The sequence below is a fragment of the Marmota flaviventris genome, chromosome 18, assembly GCF_047511675.1.
Source record: "Marmota flaviventris isolate mMarFla1 chromosome 18, mMarFla1.hap1, whole genome shotgun sequence".
In the NCBI taxonomy this organism is placed as follows: domain Eukaryota; kingdom Metazoa; phylum Chordata; class Mammalia; order Rodentia; family Sciuridae; genus Marmota; species Marmota flaviventris.
In genome coordinates, this window is record NC_092515.1 from 13,925,213 (window position 1) to 13,950,983 (window position 25,771).

A 25,771-nucleotide genomic window follows, 5' to 3' on the forward strand; every position below is an offset into this window, starting at 1 on the left:
ATGGCCATATCTTATCTATTACAAATAATGTGACAAATGATACATCTTTGAGATGCTGATTTCATTTCCTTTGAATATATATACAGAAGTAGATTTGCCTGATCATAAGGTAGCCCTGTTTTTATTTTTTTGAAGGGAACGTCATACTATTTTCCATAATGGCTGCATTGGTTCTGGGGATTGAACCAGGGGCACTTTACTGCGGAGATGAATCCCCAGCCTTTTTACTTTTTTATTTTTGAGACAGACTCTATGCTCCTTGGGCTCCACTAAGTTGCTGAGACCAGCCTCAAATTTGTAATCCTCCTGTCTCAGCCTCCCCTGTTGCTGGATTATAGGTGTGCAACACCACACCTGCTAGGGAGTCTGCTTTTATTGACTAATTATTCTCTTGTGGGTCAACTTTTTCTGGTCTCTTGCCATATGCAATGATTGTTTCGTGGCATTGTATCATAGGTATTGTCAATTTTGAGTGCTTGCATGCTTGGATTTTGGTTTTCTTTTCTTTTGCTTTTCTTTTCATACTAGGATTGAACTTTTTATTTTGAGACAGGGTCTCTAAGTTGAGGAGGCTGGCCTGGAACTGCAATCCTTCTGCTTCAGCCTCCCCAGTTGCTGGGATTACAGGTGTGTGTAAGCTTTGGTTTTTCTTTTTAAAACATGTTAGGTTTTGTTCTGATGTTCAGCTGATTTATTTGTGGTTCATCTTGATTCATTCAAGGCTTGTATTTAAACTTTAATAGGGCAAGCTTAGAATAGTCTTTTATTTCATGTGTGTGTGTGTGTGTACACATATGTCGTAGTGGGTATTGAACCCAGGGGTGCTTTACCACTGAGTTATATTCTCAGTCCTTTTTATGTATATATTGTGACAAGGTCTCGTAGGTTTCCTAGGCTGGCCTTGAATCCTCCTCCCTCAGCCTCCTGAGTTACTGGAATTCAGATATGTGCCACTGCACCCAGACAGAATAGTCTTTTAAAATAGAGAGATTTAGTTCAATCACTAAGGCATTGCCTCTTTGGTGCCTCTATTGAATGCTCAAAGTGGCTCTTTTCTAGCTGGTCATCTCTTGAACATTTTTTAAAAAGCTCTGAGAACTGTTAAAAGCTCATCATTTACTGTTTTTTTTTTTTCTCCTGTACTCAGTCCTGTGAAGTTTCATCCTGTGCATTCACAACTTGGCATTCAGTGGAGAGTCCTGTTCAGACCTCTGTAGCTTTTTTCCCGCATGGTTTTCTATTCTCATAGGATTTTGGACCATTTATATACATTCCTAGTTTTCTGTCATGCAAGTTTATATGAGCCATTCTCTTTATTATAATTTTTGTCGGTCCTTCAAGTCTTTACAGCATGTGCAGTTCCCTCTTGTTCTATGACACTGACCTGGAAATGCCTCAAGTCTAGTGTCCCTTTCCCCCCACAGCTACTCTGGGAAGTTTTGTGCAGATGAATTACACAACGAGGCAGATGGGTGTTGGCCTTAGATATTTCATTGGCGACACGTCATCTGAATTCCTGCTGTGATTCTCTGGGTGCATCTCCCGTTTCCTCTTTCATCTTTCCTGCCATTATCTGCTGCTGTGCTTTCAAATAGTCTCGGTTCTCCTCCAATGTCCATCTTTTCCAACTCTTCTTGACTCCTGATTCAGAAAGATGTTAGTCATTAAGAAATCCGTTGCTGGGTGCAGTAGCTCATGCCTGTAATCCCAGCAACTCTGGAGGCTGAGGCAGGAGGATGGAGGCCACTCTCGGGAACTTAGGGAGACCTTGTCTTAACATAAAAAAATAAAAAGGGCTGGGATGTGGCTCATTGGTTAAGCACTCCTGGGTTAAAAAAAATGCCTCCCCTTAAAAACAAACAACAAAAGAAACCCTGTTTCCTTCCATTCTTCATATTAATCCTTACCTTCCATTCTTCCTTCCTAAATTTATGTTGAATGATGATATATGCATCTGTAAAAAGATTAATTTCCTTCTGCCATGGATCCTAGTTTTAAACTAATAACAGACCTTCATCTAATGAAGAATGTTAAATGTTTACTCTAATTCAACAAATCGGGACCTGTCAGTTCCCTTCACACCTTGAAGTTCTGGTTAACCCTCACAGTTCCACTTAATGAGAGAGTGGTCTTAGCTTCCTTGGTTTCTCACTCCCACATCCTCTTGGCCCCTGGTACCTTGGCATTCCATCCCTTGGCCTCATCTTGCATATTTTAACTTTTACAATGGATTCTAGGCCAGCATCTGATACCTTATATACAAATCAACACACTGTCCTTGGAAGGTCTTTTTATTTTCTTTTCTACCAAGTCTTTTTTTTTTTAATGTTTTTAGTTATACATGGGCACAATATATTTATTTTTTTTGTGTGTTTATTATGTGGTGCTGAGGATCAAATCTGGGTCTCAAACATGTAGGGCAAGTGCTCTACCACTGAGCCACAACCCCAGCCCAACTACCAAGTCTTTAACAGGTGAAATTCATTGTTTCCAGGAATCTAAGAAATCTCTTACTGGAAATGTTAATAGAGGTGTTTTTTTTTTTTTTTTTTTTTTTTTTTTTTTTTTTTTGTGTGTGTGTGTGTGTGTGAGAGAGAGAGAGAGAGAGAGAGAGAATATAGGCAGGGTCATGCACTTCTCAAATCTCTCATCTATTAGGTCTGTCATTTGGCGTCACCCCTATAGGGAATGCAGCAAAACTTTTCTTCCAGCTTCCTCTGACAGCATGCTGGGATATTCTTGGTAAATAATTAGTGTGGATAATTAGCATGCTGAGAAAAAAAATGCCCAGAGACTTTTCTTGCAGACATAGTCATTGATGGTAGAAATAACATAATAACCGCAGCAGCTCTAGAGAGAGATGAAGTCAAGGAAACCAAACCTATAAGTGAGGGTTCAACTTTCTCTCCTGTGACAGGCGTAACTTCTGGAACAGAGGTGAGTGGAACTGTATTTCAGACATAGAAACTGGGAAAAAAAAACAAAAACAAAAACGGGTAAATGTATTCAGAGGTGAGAATCGACAGTGTGTGGACGACAGTGCTTTTTCATGAGAATGAGCCATGGTAGGGCCCTTCCTTGGGGCTTTGGGAGGACTCCAATTGCTGTGTGTCTTCTTACCAACTTTCCTGCAGTCTCAGTTCTTTCCCTGAATTAGTTCTGCCCAAATTGTCACAGTTGCCCTTTGATTTGCTTGAGGTCAAGATTGATTCAAGGTAAAATAAGGAAATCATACCTCTGGTGCACAGAATATCTTCGGTGAATGGTAATGGCTTTGTTTCCACAGGACCTCCTCTGGGTGACACTGAACGTGGGTGATCACATGAAAACGATTTGTGTGCACTGCATGAGGATATCAAGGCTTTGTTTGAAACTCTCACAATTGGTGCACCAGGAAATGCCATTGTAGGTGCTGATCTCCAAATCAAAAAATGCCCCTCAGAGTGAATGCCAGACCTAATATGGAAGGCAGTTTCCCTCAGGGATACACTCATGGCTGGGCCCTTCTGTGCAATGGCAGACTTGGGTCTGAGAGGTGGAGGCTGAGATGTGATTCTGGTCTAATAATCAGACACCTCATGTGGACCCTACCTTGGACACTGTTCCAGAGGGCCACAAAAAAACCCTGAAAATCAATGACAGATCAGGACTGTGGCTAACACATGGTCATGCTGATAAGGATTTGATGAGTTAATGAAATCTCATTGAACATCAGGGTACACGGACCTTTGTGTGGAGGTGACTCTCATATAGGGCTCATCGGTCCCTTTGGCATTCTTGGCTACTGCACAGCTATTGCTGCTGCTATCTCTGGGTGGGTATCTGGTTCCTGCTCTTCCCTGCTCTGTGTGTGTGTGTTTCCCCCCTGAAATGTGTAAGATTTGATTTGGCAGTTCAACTTTAGACTTTGTAAATCATTCACCAGTTTTCTATTTCTTCATACTGAACAGGTTTGTTTTTTTTTTTTTCATATTTTGAATTTCCTATTTTTTCAAGACACTTCATTCTGTACCACTGTTATGTTTGGCCATTTGTCTCACCTACTTTCATTGCTGTATAGTTTTAGAAAATTAGGTGCATTCATCCACTTCATTATTTTAAACAGCAACTTAGTCTGAACATATCAGAATGCAAATATTTTTTTTTCTTTTGGCATGGTATTGGGCTTGAACTTGGGGCCTCACATATGTTAGGCAAACATTCTACCACTGAACTGTATTATGAGGACAGTAAGTCTTTATAAATATATATTTTAAAGGGCTGGGTTTCTGCATGTTTGAAAATAAGTGGAAAAATGACATGGGTTTTCTTGTGTAACATAGGTAAAATTTGATGCATTATCCATTTCCCAACAAATTCTCATGTGATGTTGATATTGAGATCAATTTACAGATTACCTTGAGGAAACTTCAAATCTTGATACCATATTATGCCCTTTCATCAAAGAATGTGAAAATTTATTCCATTCGCTATTTCATCACTATGTTATACTTGCTTTTATTTTTCTAGCATATTACTGATCTAGTTTACTCCTAAGATTTTTGAAGTGTTTACAATGTATTATGTATTCTTGTTTTTGTCATTTGTGTTAGAGTTGGAAAAATTACTGTCTTAGTACTTTTATAATATCTTAATATTCTTCAACTGTTACACTCAAAAGCATCTAACTTTCAAAGAGGGATAACTTTTTTCCCCGTTTTTTGTTTTTTTTTTTTCCCGTGGTGCTGAGGATTGAACCCAGGGCTTTGTGCATACTAGGCAAGCACTCTACCAACTGAGCTATTTCCCCAGCACCCCCTGCTTATTTTTATTTTTATTTTTGTTGCTGTTGTTGACCAAGTCAGAAAAACAATGAAGTAAAGATATGAGTTGTTTGTTTTGAGACAGGGTTTTGCTAAGTTACTGAGGCTGGCCTCAAACTTATGATCCTCCTGCCTCAGCCTCCAAAATCACTGTGATCACAGGTATGTGTTGTGATATCTGTCCTTGATATAAAGTTTTAAATAACAGTTCTTAAGCTTAGTTCACTAAGCATTTTAACCTATCAAGTAGGAAATCTGCCTTTCACATGAAGAAATATTTTCATTATAGAAAAACATTTGGAATGCCTTTTTTTGGTATTTATTTTTATTATAAAATCACTAACACATCTTAATTTTTCACATTGGGATTTACTGTATATTCATATACACATAAGTTGTGCATAGATGGTGTCCATCCATCCTTCTTTCTCTTCCCAAGCCCTCTTCCCAGTCCTGAATATTCCCTCTTCTACCCTCACACCCTTTTAAGTTTCTACTGATGAGAAAACATTGATATTTCTTTGTGTCTGACTTCACTTAAAAAGCCCTCCAGCTCCTTCATTTCCTGTAAATGGCAGGGTTTTGTACTTTATGGACAAATAATTCTCCATTATGTGTGTATACTTTATTCATTCATCTGTTGACCGGCACCTCTGCTGATTCCACATCTTTGCTATTGTGCCATAATAAACATGGGTATGAAGGTATCTCTTTTGTATACTACTTCGTGGCCTTCACGTGTGCACCAAGGAGTTGGACAGCTGGATCATATTGTCATATGATCTATTTTTAGTTTTTTGGATAAACTTCTATAGTTTTCCATAGAGGTTTTACTAATTACATTCTCTCCCCACTTCTCTCTCTTTTGTACAGGGATTGAACTTGGGCATGTTACCACTGAGCCACATCCTCAGCCCTATTTTGTATTTTAGAAATGGGGTCTGTGAGTTGCTTAGTGTCTCGCTTTTGCTGAGGCTGGCTTTGAACTCTCAATCCTCCTGCCTCAGCCTCCCAAGCTGCTGGGATTCCGTGCCTTGCCGAATTTACAGTTTAACTAGTGGTCTGTAAGTGTCCCTTTCTCTCCACACACTTGCCAGCATTTGTTCCTTTGGTTTCTGATGATGGACATTCTAACTAAAGTGAGATGGAGTCTTGTTGTAGTTCTCATTTGCATTGAGAATGATTTTTGACATGGAAATAACCACTCCATTTGTTCATTCATTTCTTCAAAGAACAGATACTTATTGACTTCTAGTAATATATTCTAGACTCTAGATGTGAACTGAAAACAAGTTATAAGAGCTATGAACACAGGGATCTTGTGTATTTTTAAATTGACTTTGTGTGAGATACATAGGGGAACCCAATGAGATGACTTCAGTTTTAAGTACCACAAGAGGTATAGGAGGTGATGAGGAGAGAAATACCTTCATGGATGACATTTTTACATGTGGCAGTCAAGTAAAGGAGGCTTTAGTGAAAACTGTACTTAAAAAATTCATGTGTTTCTTCTGTTTGTCTCCAGGTTCCTGGATCTGAGTAGACGCATTACAGCTCAGTCACTGAGGGAATGTTTTCTGTGAACGTGGCCATGGGAATGGCCATCATCACTCAGACTGGAATAGGAATCACAGGGAATTCTTCTCTCCTCTGTCCTTATATTTATTCTCTTTTTAGGAAGCACAGGATGAGACCATTAGAGCAAATGATCCACCATCTTGCCTTAGCCAATATGTTGTGGATTATCTGTGGAGGAATCCCTCAGGCCATGGCAGACTTCGGGCTGCGGTATTTCCTGGATGATATTAGATGTAAATTTGTCTTTTATTTTTACAGGGTGGCCTGGGGAAATTCTCTTAGCACCATCTGTCTTTTAGGTGGCTTCCAGGCCTTAAGTATCAACCCCACAAACCCCAGATGGGTAGAACTCAAATTCAAAGCCCTAAAGCATATTAATTCTACCTGTCTCTTGAGCTGGATGTTTCATTTGATAGTAAATATTATTGTTCCCATGAAAGTGACTGGCCAAACCCATAGCAGAAATATCACTGTGCCTTCAAATCTTAGATATTGCTCTCGTCTTTTTATTAACACAATTGCAGAATCGGTATTTTCATTTATTTTCTCCTCTGTGGATATTATTTGTTTGGGATTCATGATCTGGGCCAGTGGAACCATGTTATTTTTCCTTCACAGGCACAAACTGCAAGTCCAGTACATTCGTAGCACTGGACAATCTCCCCAAATATCCCCAGAGACCAGGGCCATAAAATCCATCCTGACACTTGTGAGCACTTTTGTCTTATTTTATTCCCTCTCTGCTGCTTTTGAAATTTATGCTTTTTATGTCAACAATCCACAGTCGTGGCTGGCAAACACCACTGTGATTGTAGCATCTAGCTTTCCATCCTTCAGTCCCTTTTTGCTCTTAAGAAATTACACTCACATCTTCAAGCTCTGCTCCTCCTGCTGAGGAAGTGTCTGGACTTAATCAAGTACTGATGGCAGCATCAATATTCCCTCATCCGTTCACCCTTGCTGTATCATGCTGTTTTGTGTGCAGTGGTGAACAGGGACGGTGTCTGCCACAATGAAGTCTGGAAAATCCAGACGTGAAAGAAGGGGCGATGGGAATAATGATTGAGGACAAAGGAGGCTGGACACCTGAAAAAAATTCAGGAAGTGGGTTTATTTAAGCTGCAGTGGTCCAGAGGGTCTAATGCCTACAAATCTCTGGACCCTGAGTCTGGAAATTCTTTTAGGTTTATATTCAATGGGATGGTTACATGAGAGAAGGAGGCCAGACAGAGGTCTCGTGATCTGTTTTCTTGGTAAAATCTTGTATCTTTTTGCACAACAAGCTTGACGGCAGACTCTATCACACCTTTTGTATGCAAACTGTTGTTTACAAGGAAGAAGCAACTTCAAACTGTTAGCACAAAATGACAGAGCTGGGTGCAAACTTCACAGATCAGCACAGTCTTTACTCCGTGGTGGAGTCGTGCATCTGGTGGACCCGCTTTTCTGATGGAAAATGAGCCACTGGCCAAAGGAGGAATCTGTGCTTGTAAATGCTCCACTGAGAGGTGACTTAATTATTGACAGAGCATGTCAGTTTGGGCACTTAGGAAACGGGCTGTGAGAATTTGAAATTTGTTTTTATTGGGCGATGTTTTTATTTGGGGAAGAATGGAGGGTCTGAGGGCCTGGGGGTCAGCATTCAGTGCTTATCTTTTTCCCTTTAGGGTCCCGTTGTGCTGTCACTGGGAAGGGATTTATATGAGAAAGGATTAATGCTTTGGCAGAGACTGTCACTTTAGGCTTGATGGCTATCTCCTCCCCAGGGATTCTTTGTCACTTGTAAGGGGTGTACTGGTGAAGGATCAATGTTATCAGTGTTTGGCCTTCTTCCTCACTCCCTCTTCCCAGACCACACTATTTTGGGGTTTGCCATTTTCCATCTCTTTCACAAACCACAATACTCTCAACAGAATGCCAGTGGGCTTTCTGCATATTTTTTGTAAAGAAAAAAAAATTTCTGATGTGAAACTTAATTGTGGCAAGGGTCTTTGGGGTGGGGGTACCTGGTCTGCTTCAAATGTCTATACTTGCACAGGTGGTTGAACTAAGGATCTCATTTTGTTAAATGTTCAGGAAGCTGTTGATTTGGACTAAGCTCTAACACTAGGCCCAACAGACCAAACCAAAACAGAATTACTCGCACTGAAGTGCCACATCATGAAGCCAAAGAGAAGTTGTTTATCTGACCCTTCAAGAAATTGGGAGAGTGAGAGATAATAGCAAAATTCCCAGACACTCACTTTAGTAGGCATGATAAGACTTGTAGTCTGACCTTTAGAAGAAAAGCAACTGAAAGAACCAATCCCCTTTTTGTTCTGTCTCGGCTTTCCTCTATGCTCTGTTGTTTATAAAGCCAACCCCTGAGCTGAGCAGGGGAATTCAGTGTATCAGAACACTCATTCTACTTTACGGAATGAGGTGTTGAGTCTAGAACCACAAATAAATGCCAAATAAGACCTTTAAACTACATTTGTTGTAATTTTCTTTGTATCGGCAGTGTAGGGAGCTTCCTGGATATCATGGAGGAGTAGCCAGTCATAGTGGGCACCTAATGCAAACTGTTTGAGGAGGATGTGCACAAAAGCCCACAGAACATACCAAGGACCAAAAGAAATCCTATGAGCCTCGTCTGTCAAGAGAATTTAGCATGAGTTGAGGTTGTAGAATACAATGATAATTTGTCAGGTCTGAACAGATCGGGCTAGGAAATTGTGCCAGAAATCCCAACAGTAATTACAGGCAATAAAAGGATATATATATGTATATTTTTTAATCAAAGGGGGTACTAATAAAGTATCTGATTTGTCTAAAAATGACCATTGTTTATTGAGTTCACAGTGCAAGAGCAAAAGGATTAGGAGAATTTTTGGAATTAGGTGAGGGGGGACAATGGCTGTGATGCAGATGATAAAGATCATGAAGATGACACTATTAGGAAGAGGTATGCACTGACCTCGGCAATGGCCTCATGAAGCGGAGCTTGAAGTCTGGATTGGAGGGTGACTCGTCTCACTTGAGCACTGGATGGATGACAGTGGCAGCTCTTGATACTGAGAAGCTGGGGAGGCTGTACTTTGTAGAGACGATGCGCACACATCTCAGCTCACAGTTCATCTCTAGGGCACCTGAATTACACTTGGTGTGTGTCACATACATGCACAGGTAGAGCTGGGGGGAGGGTTTGTTTTGGGAACACGCCTTTGACTCTCAACCAGATAGATCAGTAACAGGAACTTAGGGCTGAACTGAAAGGGAAATTTGAGAGTGAAGAGACCTGGGACCTAGTCACTAGTTAGCGTTCCTACCTGCTCTAATTAAATGAAGCTGTGTTTCAGATGGTGACAAATGTCCTGTTGACAAACAATGGGGTGCAACGAAGGAGCACCCTGGGTGTGTTGGTTTCAAATACTCTGTGCAGGAAATCTCTTCCTGAGGCTGATATTTGAGCAGAGTGTAGAATGACATGACGGAATTCAGTAATGCACATAGCCCTTGGCTAGAACACAGAGGGCAGAGGGACTACGCAGAGAATTGACTGAATAAAGCCTTTTTTATTTTTTTATTTAATTTTTATGGTGCATGTCATATAGCAAGGTGACCAGTATAGCTGCAGGTGTAAGGAAGTACCAGGATTTAAAAGTGGCAGCTTGTATAAAATGTTGTAGATAGCATGATTATTTTGGCCTTTTCCCTAAAACAGATAGGGAGCCATTAGCAGATTTTGAGTAGAAGGACGACATGATAGGACTTATTTTTTGAAAGGATAGCTGGTGCTTTTATACTGTGTAACTTGGCTGAACTGGAAGTATGTTTCCAGAAGTCTTTCCTGAATGGTTTTAGGCCACAGAGACATTGGTATTATATTTAGCAGTTGGAAGTGAAGCAGCAGCCATATGCTCTGAAGGTCAGAGTGGACCCCTGGTGTGGCTGTAACTCTTGGCCTGGGGCTGCCTATCTGCTGACTCATGCTGTTGGCATGATGTCCCAGTTGTGTCTGCATCACTATGGCTCCTACCAGAGCTTATTTAGCTTCTTGTACTGCTAGAGAAGGCTTATGTGCCATCCACAGCAGGCCGTTGGCTTCTGCAGGTCACCCCTGTGACAGAAGTCGGAGGTGGACACGGGGTCCAGTTCATATTTATTTTCTCCAATTTCATGTCCAGTTTTTCAACCTGACTGACAGGCTGGCAGTTCATGGTGACCTCAGGCCATTGGAGACAAAGGCAGCAGCATCCCATAGACTTATTCATCAGCTCCCATAATTGCAGAAGTTCTGTTCCTTAGAATAAACCACACATTCCATCCATCACCTTCCTAGTGGTTCTATTGCTGATTGAATCCCGACATAAACGATCTTTACCATCAGATTCTTGGCTCAGTAGAACAAAGAATGAGACTTTTCAGAAGGCAAATCACAATGGTTCAGAAGAGGTGTGCTAGTGGCTTGGATTGGTGTCCTAACTGTGAAAGTAGTGAACACTGTTTAAATTCTCAATATATTATTTTGTACATCTGCCTTTTTTCTTTTCTGAGATTCAAACTATCAAATCTTTTCTCTATCTTCTAGTGCAGATGAGATTTATAACAGCTCTAGGATCTTATTTATGTTTTCCTCCACATTTTATTGCAGTATAACATGAATTTTTAAAAAATGGTCCAAAACATAAGTGTATAGATCATTACATTTTCATGACACTCTTATTAAAGCAAGATTAAGAAATAGAATAATGCCAAGATCTCAGGATCTATTTTAATTCTATAATGAAGTCACCAATACCAAAGGTTATTACTATCCTGACCTCTACTGTCTGGCTTAGTTGGACTGTTCTGATCATGATATATAGTTTTTGTTGTCAAATATTTATTTGCTAATATTTTATTAGGATTTTTTTTTTGCACCAATGTTCATCAGGGATATTGGTCTATAGTTTTCTTTCTTTGAAGTATCCTCTGGTTTTAGTATCGGGATGATACTGGCTTCTTAAAATGAATTTGGAAGTGTTCTACACTATTCTATTTCATGGAGTAATTTAAGGAGTATTATTGGCATTAATTCTTCTTTTAAAGTCAGGTCGAATTCAGCTGAGAATCCAACTGGTCCTGGGCTTTTCTTCGTTGGAAAATTGTGTTTTTTGGGGAGTGGTGGTGGTGGGGTTGTGTGTGTGTGTGTGTGTGTGTGTGCGCGTGTGTGTAAAACATGAGGCTATGATGCAATGGAGGGTATGATGCAATGAATTTTTTTTTTTTTGAGTCAGAACCTCATTAAATTGCTGAGGCTGGTCTTGAACTTGCAATCAGCCTCCTGAGTTGCTGGAATTGCAGACTGTGCTACTGTACATGGCTTGGAAGGCTTTTTATTACTGCTTCAATTTCATTGCTGGTTATTGATCTGTTTAGGTTCTCTATATCCACTTGCCCCAATTTGGGTAGGTCACATGTCTATAAATTTATCCATTTCTTCTAGATATTCTAATGTTTTACTATGTAAGTTTTCAAAGTAATTCCTGATGATTTATTGGATTTCAGAGATATCTGTGGTAATACTTCCCTTTTCATCTCTTCTCTCTTGGTTCATTGGCTAAGTTTATTAATCTCATTCATCTTTTCAAAGAACCAATTATTTGTTATCTTTATCCTTTGTATTTTTATTCTACATTTTATTAATTTTGACTGATATTTCCTTTTACTGTTTTTGTTTTAATTTATTATGTGGTGCTGAGGATTGTACCCAGTGCCTCACACATGCTAGGCAAGCACTCTGCCACTGAGCTACAACCCAAGGCCCCTTTAACTGGTTTTGAAATTAGTTTGTTCTTGCTTTTCTAAGATCCTAAGATATATTATTAGGCAATTTATTTGGCATTTTCCAGATTTTCTTAAAATGTAGGCACTCATAGCTATAAACTTTTTTCTCAGAACTGCCTTTACTCTGTCCCAGAGATCTGGTATATTATATTTATATTCTTGTTTGACTCTAAGAATTTAAAAATTTATCTGGATTTCTTCTAAAACCATTCATCATTCAAAAGTATGTTATTCAATCTCTTTGTTTATATAGTCTTCTGTATATTTTCTTGCTACTGATTTCTAATTTTATTCAAGTAGGATCTGATAAGATGCAAGGAAGTATATAAACTTTTTTCTATTTGCTAAGACTTGCTTTGCAGGTTAAAACATGGCCTATTGTGGAGAAATTTCCATGAATAGTTGAGAAGAAAGTGTATTCAGCTCTTGTTCGATGAATTAGTCTATAGATGTCTGTTAAGTCCATTTGATTTATAGTATTTTTTAGGTATAAAGTGTCTTTGCTGATCTCATGTCTATTGCTGAAAAACATGTATTGAAATCACAAAGTACCATCATATCAGGATCCGAGACTTTATATCAAGTAGCATTTATTTTATATAATTAAGTTTACCAACATTTGGGCATAAATATCTACTATCACTTTATCTTCTTGTTGTATTTTTTCCCTATACCACTGTGTGATGATTCTGTAAATTCTGATTAATTTTGACCTGGATGTTGAATATGAGAGTAGGTGCTTTCCGGCTCCATTTACATCAAATATCATTTTGCATCCTTTTGCTTTTGGCCTGAACATGTCTTTGCCTATGAGGTGTCTCTTGAAGGGAACAGAGTTGGGTCTTGTTTTTTAATCCTGTCTGCCTGCCTATTGTCTTTTAATTGGAGAATTGAGGTCATTTACATTCAGTGTTATAGAGACGTGTTTATTATTTCCTGATATTTTTGATTTCTAATTCTCATTGTTTACTGCTCATCTAAGAGATTTATTCTTTCCAACCTCTTTTTACCCCACATTTTTTAAAATGTAAGATTTCTTTAAGTTTCATCTGCTATTCTCCCTTAGTAGTCATGAGTTATTTTTGTTTATACTTATCTTGGAAGGTTTTTATTTCTCCTTGGATTCTGAAGAATAGTTTTGCTAGATAGAGCAATCTTGGCTGGCAGTTATTTTAAGGTCTTGATGTAACATTGTTCCAAGTCTTCTGGAATTTAGGATTTCTGTTGAGAAATCCAATGTTTCTCTGATTGGCTTATCTCTAAATGTGACCTTTCTCTCTCTTGAGACTTTTAAAATTGTATCCTTATTCTGAATATTTGTCATTTTAATTATAGTGTGTTGTGGAGAGGTTCTTTTCTGGTCTTATCTGTTTGGGGTTCTAAATGCCCCCAGTATCTGGATGTCCATCTCATTCTTAAAATTCAGAATATTTTAATAGTATTATTTCACTGACTAGGCTATCAATGCAATTAGCCCGTATCTCTGCTTCTTCCTCTGTACTTATGCACCTTGTTAAGTCTTTTAATGGCTCAGAGTTCTTGGATATTTTGATCAGTTTCTTATTTTGTCTTTACTACTGTCAGAATATTCCAGAGTATCTGCCTTGTACTCAAGCTCTGAACTTCTTCCATTTGATCTGTTGGAGTCTCTCAGCTGAGTTTAACTTATTGTGCCTTGCCTTTGCAGAATTCTTTTTCAGAATCTCTTTACTGAAATGCATTTTCATAACCCATATTTCCCCCTTAATTCATTGTTTAGATATTTGTTTAATTTACTGATCATTTTAACAATTTTTGAATTATTTTTCTGGCATTTCATTCACTTCAATGTCTGACTTTATCAACTTTTTGGTGACTTGTCTTGTTTCCTTGTTTTGCTGGGATCCTATATTTGTACATCTGTTGTGATGGACTTTTTTTTTTTTTTTGTGTGTGTGTGTGTGTGTGTGTGTCTTCTAGTGATCATTTATCTCTTTAAAATTACCTCCAGCCCAGTGATTATGCCAGTTGGATGTGTTGATACTAAAATAATCAAAGTGCTAATTTCAACTACCAGCACCACTTTGAGAGGAGAAAGTAACTGACAGTAACAGTGGTAATTTAAAAGCAAACTAAATATCAACATGTGCTATGAAAGTGGGTGTAAAATATAGAATATGCTAAAAAAATCGAGCATTAATGATGCTATACTTCATACTAAATTATACTGCAGGAAGAGGGAAAAGAAGAGAAAGGAAAGGGAGGCAGAAAAGGGGAGAAAGGGAATACATATGAGAAAGAAAGAAGTAGCAAGAAAACCCCAATTAATTGAAAGAATACATCAAACGAGTTGGAATCATAAAAAACCAATGAGGGAAGACACAACAAAATACAAAAAAACGGGGGCCAAGGTTGGGGTTCAGGGGTAGAGTGCTCACCTAGCATGTGTGAGGCCTTGGGTTCGATCCTCAGCACCACATAAAAATAAATAAAGGTACTGTGTCCAACTACAACTAAAATATTTTTAAAAATTTGGGGGGGGGCTGGGGATGTGGCTCAAGTGGTAGCGTGCTCGCCTGGCATGCGTGTGGCCTGGGTTCAATCCTCAGCACTACATACAAAGAAAGATGTTGTGTCCGCTGAAAACTAAAAAAATAAATATTAAAAATTCTCTTTAAAAAAAAAAATTGGGGGGCCAGGGTTGTGGTAGAGCACTTGCCTCACATGTGTGAGGCGCTGGGTTCAATTTTCAGCAACACATATAAATAAATGTCCATTACAACTAAAAAAAAATACTTAAAAATTTTAAAAATTAAATACAAAAAAACAGCTAATGCAACAATAGTCAAGATTTGCTCCTTGCTGAGATTTAAAATGGAGACTTTTTTTCATACTCTAATATAAACAAATGTGGGCTCACCTTCATAGTTTTCAGTTCTTTGGGTAAAATAGCATACAGCAGAGGTATGGTGTAGCCTAGCAGTTGGAGTGTCGGGTGGCAGCTGGTGGCTAGGGGCTGGCAGGGTGCAGTGTGGTGGCAAGAGGCTGGGGTGTAGGGCTGCAGCTGGGGTACGTGTGACAGCAGCTAATGGCCAGAGTGTGGGACTGTGGCTAGGCTATGGAGGGTTGGTGGTGTGGTCAATAATGGCCAGGAGTGGAGGTATATACTGTTCCATAGGCACCACTCTGCCTGACGGAGGCTCTTGATGGAGGCATAGTGCAGGTGCATGCATTCACTGCCCCCGAGGAGCTACACTCTTTGGAAGTGTTGTACACTTTGCTCTACCCTACCTCACTCCCACTGCAGACTCTGGTGTGTGTGTCAGGAGAAGGGGGCTCCGTGGCCTAAGCTCAGTCTATTTACACAGGTTACAGGGCCAGCCTGTTGAAAAGGCATTCCATATATTGGTGGGATGAGGCTTCAGAGATTTACTTGCTTCCTCACCTGTTAAGTTTAAAAATGATTTCTGCACAATGACTGCCCACCACAGTTCTCCACTAACAAACTGAAAAACACAATTCATGTTCGTTAGGTGGCTTTATCTCCTACTGCAACTAAACTCAGGACTGATTTTCAATTCTTCCACTGTTTCCAGACTTACCTGATGGTGCAAGTACTGGTTCTGGGTTAACAAATAATTTCTGTTTTCTAGTCTAGTAGCTAGAATTTGAGTCTCTACAAGTCTCTGACCTTCAACACTGAATCTGTGCATTCCTTCCATCACTTATATCTGATCTGATAGCTATTTTCTCAGTCTTTTGATTCCAAACTCAACTTCCCATTACTTCTCCCATCAGCTGATTTTTTTTCATATTCATTCAAAATATTTTCCAATTGTTCATTTTTTTCTTTGGTTCACATGGTGTTCTTTGATTCACTTAGCAATGTTTTTGGAAATCCAAAAATATTTTTTAAATTAACCAAATTTCCGGAGTTAGTGATTTGTAATTGTGATCAGAGAATATACTTAGGTCTTCATTAAAATTTTTGACCTATAGACTACAGCATATTGTTTAAAGAATGTTACATGTTGGATATGTATTCTACTGTTAATAGAGGGTTTAATAACTTGGTAATTAATGTTTAAATCTTCTATATCCTTGCTGGATTTCCTTAAATTATTGAGAATAGGGAGTTGAAATCTCCAATCTTATTAACTATTTTTACCTCCAAATTTTTGTTTCATGCATGTGGTGTCTTGTTAGGGGCATATTTATCCATAATTGTTTTTATTTTACTGAGGGGATTACTCTTTTATCAATTAAATAATGACCCTTTTTGTCTTTAGTGATTTTTTAAAAGCTATTTTATCTTATATTAGTGTAACCACCCCTGCTGTCTTGTCACCACCATTTGGATGGTATATTTTTTCCATCCTTTCATTAATTTTCCATCCACTAATTTTCAGCCTCTTTTTGCTTATTTACAAGGCTAAATTTATTATGTCTGCATTTTGCTATTTGTTTTACATGTCTCATATCTTTATTTCCCTTTTCTTCCCTTATTGTTGTCTTTTGTGTCTAACTGGTATTTTATAATGTATCATTTATATTTTTGTGTGTGTGGTGTTAGGGATCAAACTTGGGGCCTCATACATGCCAGGCTAGTGCTCTATCACTGAGCTACATCCTTTAATTCTTCTTAACCTTGGGGTAAAATTACATTCTTAATGGTTACTCTAGGAATTAAATATATACATTAGCTTAAAAAATAAATAAATTTTTGGCTCCTGTAGAGCTCCCTTCCTCTGCCTCCTTCGTGCCATCACTAATACAAATGTGACATAATTCCATCTGGATATATTAAGGGTCCGATAATTTACAATTATTTTATGGTATTGTTTTTACCAGTTACGAATATGGCTATATTTATATTTATCTAAGTAACAACATTAACAAAACTTAATTTCCTCATGTAGATTCAAATTGCCACCTGTTAGTTCCTTCTTTCAGCCTAAATAATTTTTTTTAAAAATAATTTTCCTTGTTAGGCAGTTCTGAGAGCAACAAATTAGTTCAGTCTTTATCTGATATTGTCCTTATTGGAGAGTTTGCTGGATGTGAAATTCCTGGTTAGCAGGTTTTTCTTTTTTGACAGTGCTTTTAGGTTTATTCCACTGCTTTTTGATCAGTTTTTTTCTTTTTTCTTTTTTTGAGCGAGAGAGAATATTTTAATATTTATTTTTTAGTTTTCAGCGGACACAACATCTTTGTTTCTATGTGGTGCTGAGAATCGAACCTGGGCCGCACGCATGCCAGGCGAGCGCACTACTGCTTGAACCACATCCCCAGCCCTTGATCAGTTTCTTATAAGAAACTGACACTCTTATTGAGGATGCTATATGATGAGACATTTTTTCTCTTGCTGCTTTCAAGATATTCTTAGTTCAACTGTCAGAAGCCAAGGACAATCATGTGGCTGTCTATCACAGTTTGAGTAGGTGTTAGTATGAGTAGTAGGATAATACTTAGGCCTTCTTGAGATTCTTGTAGATGTGCGTGCTTAGTCAGCTTTGGGAAGGTCTGACCATTGTCGTTTTTGGTGCTGAGGATTGGATGCAAGGCCTCCCTAAGCAGGTGCTTTACCACTGAGCCACACCTCCAGCTTATATTGTTTTTTCAAACTTTTTTTTCTGATCTTGTCCTTATATCATGTGCACGTTGGTATGGTTGATGTTTTACAAGTCCTTGAGGTTCTGTTCATTTTTTTATTCTTCCTATTTTTCAAAGTACATAATTTCTATCCATCTATTTTCAAATTTACAAATTCTTTTTCCAGCTCAAATCTGCTGTTGAGCCCTTTAGTGAGTTTTTCCATTTCAGATCTTACACTTCTCAGCTCCAATTCCCATTTGGTTCATTTTTAAGCAGTCTGTCTCTGCACTGACATTCTCTATTTGGTGAGATCATCATTATACTTTTAGTTCTTTATACATGTAGTTCTTTACATTTGTAACAGCTGCTTTCAGGTCTTTACTAAATTCAATACCTGAATGTTCTCACAGGAAGTTTCTTCTGCTTTTTTTTTTTTCCACTGTGAATGAATTGTATGATGCTCCTTAACTTATAAGGGGGTTGCTTCCTAATAAACCCACTGGAAAATATCACAAGCTGAAAAAGGCATTTAATATACCTAAGCTATCAAACAACATAGTTTAGCAACACATTACAATACGGAGTACTGGTTGTTTACCATTGTGAATAAAGTGGCTAATGATTTGCTATGAGTCACTTCTGCTGCCCAACATCATATGAAAGTACTGTCCATTTTGCCTAGGAAATGGATTTAAACTCATATATTAAATAGAAATTATACTTTAAATTAAAAAAAATTATTTATGTTTAGGTGTAGATGGATACAACACAATGCCTTTATTTTTATGTGGTGCTAAGAATCGAACCCAGGTCCTGCTGGTGCTAGGCGAGCACTCTACTGCTGAGCCACAATCCCAGCCCCTGTATTTCAAATTTTATCACTTAACATTATTGTAAATTGGAAAGACTAAGTTTGGGACCCTATTTCACAACTCTGTAATCTGTCCACACCTACAATACACACCCAGGAATTATTTTCATTTCTGTATTTTTGTCCTTCAGAGACTTTGCTGATCTTATTCTATACTATTTCTTATAGTGTATGACCACAGACATTTCTGCTATTATGTTATTTTTCATATTCCAGGAATTCTGATCTGACTTCCTAGAAGTCACCTCTATATCAGCATAAGTGGTCACCTCTTATGGTTCAGATATGAACTGTCTCAGGAAAAGTTCATATATTTGAAACAAGGTAGCCTCTGTAGGAATGTTCGTAGTTGTAATGATTAGACTATGAGAGCTGTGACCGCATCAGTAGATTAATCCATTTGATGGATTAATAATTTGAATGGATTACTGAGTGGTAACTACAGGGAGGTGGGGCATGGCTGGAGGAAGGAGGTGATTGGGGAAATGATTTGGGGGATTATATTTTGTCCCTGGCTATTCATGTTTTTTTTTTCTTTTTTTCCTTCCTGGCTTCTATGAGCTTTCTATCACTTCACCTTTCTGCTATGATGTGCTGCCTCCCCACAGTCCCAAAGCAATGCAGTTGGCCAACCATGGACTGAACCTTTGAAACTGTGAGCCCAAATAAGACTTTCTTCCTCTAAGTTGTTCTTGTCAGATATTTTGGTCATAGCAATAAAAAGCTAACACATCACCAGATAATTAGAAGATTTCTTCAAGTGTCTTGAGCCAGTAGGTCTCTCCACCCTTTGCTGAGGGCACCTATGTGTTGGGGCATACCTTCAAAGTTCATAATTTTCAAGTGTGCCATAGCAAAGAAACATGGTAATTGAATTTCTTGGTTTATATGATAATTATCTATTTCTGTGTAACAAACTGCTCCAAAACTTAGTGTCTTAAAGCAATATTTATTTCACTCATGCATCTGCAATTTGGGCAGGCAGAGGAATGCTGTCTCTGTTCCACTTGGTACCAGTTGGGCTGGCTTGAAAGCTAAGGGTTAGAATCATTTAAAGGTTGTACATACTCATATACCTGGTGCCTGATGGGGCTGTTGTCTGGAATATAAATCAGGACTCTAATCAGAACCTGTTATCTGGACCTTTCCTAGGGCTCTGGCATCCCAAATATATCAGTCAGAAACTATATTGCCTATTATGAGTTAGTCTTGGAACTCATGTAGTGTCACTTCTGCCACAAACACAGGCCTGCCTGCCCAGATTCAAAGGCAAGAATATGGACCCTACCTCTTGAAGGGAGAGTGCAATATCACACTGTAAGGTTAGCATGTAGAACAGGATCCACTGGTGTAGCCATCTTTGGAAAGTACAATCTGCTGCATCAAGTGAATCAATGAAGGACAATGTAGTGGTGTGACACTGTACACCAACTAATGGATTACAACTGAAATACAAATATCACCTATTAAGTATTCTTGTCAAATTATTTAATCTGAACCTCAGAGTTTCTAATTCTAACTTCAATTCGTGAGAAATAGTGGGGATAAATGAGCACATTAAAAACATTTTGAAAAAAACAATGAGAAAAAAAATTATAATATTCTACACAACAACTATCCTAAACTTTGAAAAAAGTCAATGTGATAACATTAGGGAAAAGGGCTACTCTTAAACTGTTCCACGATAGAAAAAAGAGACCGAATGTTAGAGATTATAGAATTATTAATCTCCTTAGTTGTGAAGCTATGTAGTAATTAAGTAGAAGGCAGCTTTTACTCTTGAAAGGTTGACATGTCATGACATCCATTTATATTCAAATATTACAACAAAGACGTGTAAATATCATATTGACACAAACCAAATTATATATTAATTACTAATGAACATGGTGAGGACACACCAGGGGTCACTATACTATCTTAATTTTTCTGAATGGACAGTAATCTTTTGGTGGCTTCTAATTTACCAATTAATGGGAAGAAATTATAAATTATAGCATATCTTGTTTTTGGGTCATGAAAAGGCATTATAGCTTTCCTGGTTCTTTAAAAGCTTTATTCTTGTCATCTTTACACTCATGAAATCTAGAGATTTCTTTTTCCTATTTTCAGAGATGAGCTCTGCCTTTGGAAATAGAAGTTCACTCTATTTTACTGGATTTTATCTGGTTATTCACATTTACTGAGTGAAAGGTAATGGGTGGTTTTTAAGTTCACCCATGTAGTATTCCTCTCAAGTGAATTTACTAACGGTACCATTAGTGATAAAAATAATATGGTAGGGACTGTGGCTATAGCTCAGTGCAGTGTGCTTGCCTAGCACTTGTGAGGCACTGGGTTCAATCCTCAGCACCACATAGAAATAAAGGTATTGTGTCCATCTACAATTAAATATAACAAAATAAGAACAGTAATATTAAGCACATGCTTTCTCAAGTACTCTTCTAAAAGTTTCCATTTTTATTTCATCCTCACAAAAATACTACTAGGTAGATACTATTACTACCATTTTAAAACTGAGGCACAGAAGGGAAGAGTCTTGCCAACTTCTGCACAGGCAGAAGTGAACTTATGACTTAGAACAATGATGTGCTGTGGCTGAAGTCCTTCCTACACTCACTTCATTAACAATCATCTTCTGTTCTAGTTCTAAAAGAAGTGTGGACCATGTGGACGAATTGTTTGCTTCTGGTTTACAATGAGTTAAGGGCCAGACAGTGGGAGCAAGTGTTTAGAAATTTATAGCAATCTGACAGATGATTTATGGCATTAAATTAGAAAAATGGAGCTTTTATAGTGTTCCTTTCCATTTCCTCCCCGTCCCCCTGTAAACCAATGTTCTTGCACTTTACAGAAGTACTGCTCAACATCAGCTTGTGAGGGGGAAAAAGTTCTCAATGGCTTGAGCTGCACTGCGCCATAATCAGTCTGCTAAACCTGAATCAAGACTGAGTGATGTTATGGTTTTGAAACTTTAAAAACCAACATGTAAAATAATTTGTAAATATGAAGCAAAAGTGATTCCTATATATTCCCTAATATGTAAAAATACATTACGAATCCTTGATGTAAAAGGCATTTTCAAGAAGCCATTGTATCCTCTACATCATGCATAGTGTTTCCTCACTAGTATGACTTCTCTGGTGTAAAGTAAGCTGGTCACTACGAATAAAGGCCTTCCCACACTCTTCACACTTATAAGGCTTTTCACCAGTGTGAATTCTGTGATGTCGAGTAAGTTCTGAATTAACATTAAAGGCCTTCCCACACTCCTTACATTTATAAGGTTTCTCTCCAGTATGAACTGCGTAGTGTCGGGTAAGTTCTGCTTGAAGGCGAAAAGCGTTCCCACATTCCTTACACTCATAAGGTTTCTCACCAGTATGAAGTCTAAAGTGTTGAGTAAGATGGTATCGACGACTAAAGGTCTTCCCGCACTCCTTACATACATATGGAATCTCACCAGAGTGAATTCTTTGATGTAAGGTAAGTTGATAACTACAAATAAAAGCATTTCCACACTCACTACAGACGTAGGGTTTCTCACCAGTGTGGATTCTGTAATGTTGAGTAAGACGATAGTGACGACTAAAGGTCTTCCCACACTCCTTACATTCGTAAGGTTTTTCACCAGTATGAATTCTGTAATGTTGAGTAAGATGATTGCTACGAATAAAGGCTTTCCCACATTCTTTGCATTTATAAGGTTTTTCACCAGTATGAATTCTGTGATGTTGAGTAAGTTCTGTCTGAAAACGAAAGGACTTTCCACATTCTTTACATTCATAGGGTTTTTCACCAGTATGAATTTTATAATGTTGAATAAGATTGTAACGACGACTACAAATCTTCCCACATTCTTGACATTCATAGGTATTCTCATTAGCGTGATTTCGCTGGTGTGAAATAAGTTGACTGCTACGAATAAAAGCCTTCCCACATTCCTTACATTCATAAGGTTTCTTGCAAGTATGAATCCTGAGATGCCGGGTAAGCTCTGCTTGAAGACGAAAGGCTTTCCCACATTCCTTACACAGGAAGGGTTTTTCACCAGTATGTATTCTGTAATGTTGAGTAAGATGATAGCGGCTACTGAAGGTTTTCCCACATTCCTTACATTCATAAGGAACATTACCAGTATGAGTTCTCAGATGTAAAGTAAGTTGGTAGCCACAAATAAAACCCTTCCCACATTCTTTACATTCATAGGGCTTCTCACCAGTATGAGTTCTGTGATGCCGAGTAAGTTCTGTTCGAAGACGAAAGGCTTTCCCACAGTCTTTACATGCATAGGGTTTCTCACCAGTATGAATTCTATGATGTCGAGTACGTTCTGCATAAAAACTGAAGGACTTACCACATTCCTTACATTTGTAGGGTTTCTCACCAGTATGAATTTTCTGATGTTGGACGAGGTATGAACTGTGACTAAAGGCCTTCCCACATTCATTACATTTATAGGGTTTTACACCAGTATGGATTTTCTGATGTTGACTGATATGTCGTTGTACCCTAAAGGTCTTTCCACAAACCTTACATTCGTAGGGCCTCTCACCAGTGTGAATTCTTTGATGTTCACCAAGTTGATAATTAAGTCTAAAGGTCTTCCCACATTCTTTACATTCATAGGGTTTCTCCCCAGCATGAATTGTCTGATGTACTCTGAGGTCTCTAACTCGACTAAAGGTCTTCCCACATTCCTTACACTCATAGGGTCTCACACCAGAATGTATTCTCTGATGTTCAGTAAGGTGATAGTGAAGTCTAAAGGCCTTCCCACATACTTTACATTCATAGGGTCTCTCTCCAGCATGGATTGTCTGGTGTACTCTAAGGTCTCCCACTCGACAGAAGGCCTTTCCACATTCCATGCATTTATAAGGTCTCTCACCAGTGTGAATTCTCATATGTTGAATAAGGTAAGACTGTTGTCTAAAGGCCTTCTTACATTCCTTACATTTATATGGTTTCTCTCTAGGATGAATTTTCTGTTGTAGAGGAAGAGAGATTTGGTTTTGGATTATCATTTGACTAATGCATCCCATCTGATGTTCCTCTTTTCTCTCAAATTCACGCTTGTTCTGCAATCCATTTCTGAAAATGGTATCCCCATTGTTGGTTTCATTTTTTTCCACTGTCTGAAATTGAGACAAATATTTTTCACAAACATCCTTTTCTGGAAATAACTTCTTGGTGAAATCTGTTTAAAAAAAATAATAATAATGCTAGTTTCTGTGTTGAGGGTGCAATGATGGGCTACATCTTTCAATAGAAATAAAAAGTGATCTGAAATAACAGACTTAAAGGTTTGAAGCAAGACTCAGCAAATTTTGCTATAAAGGGCCAGATGGTGAAGGTTTTAGGCTTTGTAGACATGTTGTATCTGTCATAATTACTTAGCTCTGCTGTTAAGCTCAAAAGCCGTCACAATCTGTAAAACTGAATGAGTATAGCTGTGGTATGAAGTTTGAGTCTGAAAACACCTTTTCTCAATCATTGAACATTAAGTCACTTCCTCAGGAAGACTGCCCTGATAACCATGTCTAAGTCCATGTTCTTGGTTTTATATTCCAGCACACAGTTCTGTGACTTTCCTCAATTATATATTTTCTAACTTATTGTATGAATTTTATTTGTGTCTATACTTAGAGACTTATAGGTATCTGTTTCAATTCCTGACACTGAATAAGCCTGAACCCCGGACATGTTAAATAACTGCAGAACAAATACACCACTGGATTCAAAAGAGAACACAGCCAGAATAAAAGCAAATATTGCATACAAGTTACTGAGGAAAGTAGCTAATTATTATAATAACTGGTATATTTTGCGAAATTATGAATATACCTGATTCTAATCTCTCAACAAATATGCTCTTATTTCATTCCCCTATAAAGGAATAATAGTAATAATAATACTCAAGCTACATCAGCCAAATGTATAAATTGAAAAATCAGTTATAAAAATGACATTTTTCTATCACCTATTTGTTACTTTGACCTAGTTTCCCCACTGTTTATATCCCACCCTGTGTACAGTCACCATTGATTGTCTCTGCCAACTAGAATAATACTAAGATATTAAGCATCAGCTGGGTTTTGGTATTCATTCCACAGATACTCAAACTCCAATAATTATATTGTAGGTTCTTGCTGGTAAAGTAAGGGAGGAAAATAATAAACATCAGGAAGAAAATAAGTCTTTATTCATAGATGAAGTGGGTTGAATAGTGGCCTCCAGAAAAGATATCCAAGTCCTAACTCCTGGTACCTGTGAAAGTGACCTAATTTGAAAAGTCTTTACAGATGTTATCAAGTTAAAGATCTCAAGATGCAATCATCTGAAATAATAGGTGTACCTAGAGTGAGATGAAGATTACATCATTGTCTCTTGTATCTGGTGTCTAAAGATGAGACGGCCAAGCTAAGGAACACCAAGGATTGTCACCAACCACCATTTCATAAATTGTCAGGCTCGCCTGGCATGCGTGCGGCCCAGGTTCGATCTTCAGCACCACATACAAACAACGATGTTGTGTCTGCCAAAAACTAAAAAATAAATATTAAAATTCTCAAAAAAAAATAGATTCAGAAGGCTAACATTGTGTTCAGAATCTCTCCATCTGTTTGAGAAATCTAAAAAATCCTTTATAATATCTGTCTGGTTTTGGTATCAAAGCAATACTGGCCTTGTAGAAAGAGTTTGGAAGTATTCAAGTTTCTAGAAGAGCTTGTCTACAATTGATATACAAATATAAAAACTTATAACTAAAACTTTTAGAAGACATGACATAATGGCTGAAAAGAGGCACCTAACACAAGGAAGAACCAAAGCAACAGGTGTATAACTGCACACTGAAGTGAGTAACCAAGAGAACACTGGAAATCAACAGAAAAGTAGAAATCTTGGAAATCCAGAGACCTGGAATAACTGCATAGTAAGAGAAGCAATACAGCTGGGGGAAATGGGACCTATCCTCCCGAAGGTAAAGGTGAAAGGAAGTCCCAGAAAACTCAGTTGGTGCATACATTGGCAGTCCTAGCTATTGGAAACCCTTACAGGCAAGCGACCCAAGAAAATAAGAAACCAAAAATCTGCATAGTAGGCTGGCTTTGGAAAAAAGACACTCTCAGTGAAC

At 38.1% G+C, this 25,771-nt stretch overlaps 2 protein-coding genes across 2 annotated transcripts in view; one reads left to right on the plus strand and one right to left on the minus strand.

Moving 5' to 3' along the window:
* The first annotated feature begins 6,372 nt into the window (after positions 1-6,372).
* Positions 6,373-7,275, plus strand: LOC114097451 (vomeronasal type-1 receptor 1-like). The gene has a single exon (XM_027941379.3). The coding sequence runs from the start codon at positions 6,373-6,375 to the stop codon at positions 7,273-7,275; it is 903 nt and encodes a 300-aa protein (XP_027797180.2).
* Positions 7,276-7,472: 197 nt separating this feature from the next.
* Znf546 (zinc finger protein 546) overlaps positions 7,473-25,771 on the minus strand; it is a 28,672-nt gene continuing 10,373 nt past the window's right edge. The window contains exon 4 of the mRNA XM_071604712.1: positions 7,473-23,833. Within this exon, the coding sequence (XP_071460813.1) occupies positions 21,735-23,833 (2,099 nt within the window). The 3' untranslated portion in view covers positions 7,473-21,734. The remainder of the gene's footprint in view (positions 23,834-25,771) is intronic.

Coding starts and splice junctions, on each gene's coding strand:
- LOC114097451 (XM_027941379.3), top strand. CDS start 6,373: ATGTTTTCTGTGAACGTGGCCATGGGAATGGCCATCATCACTCAGACT.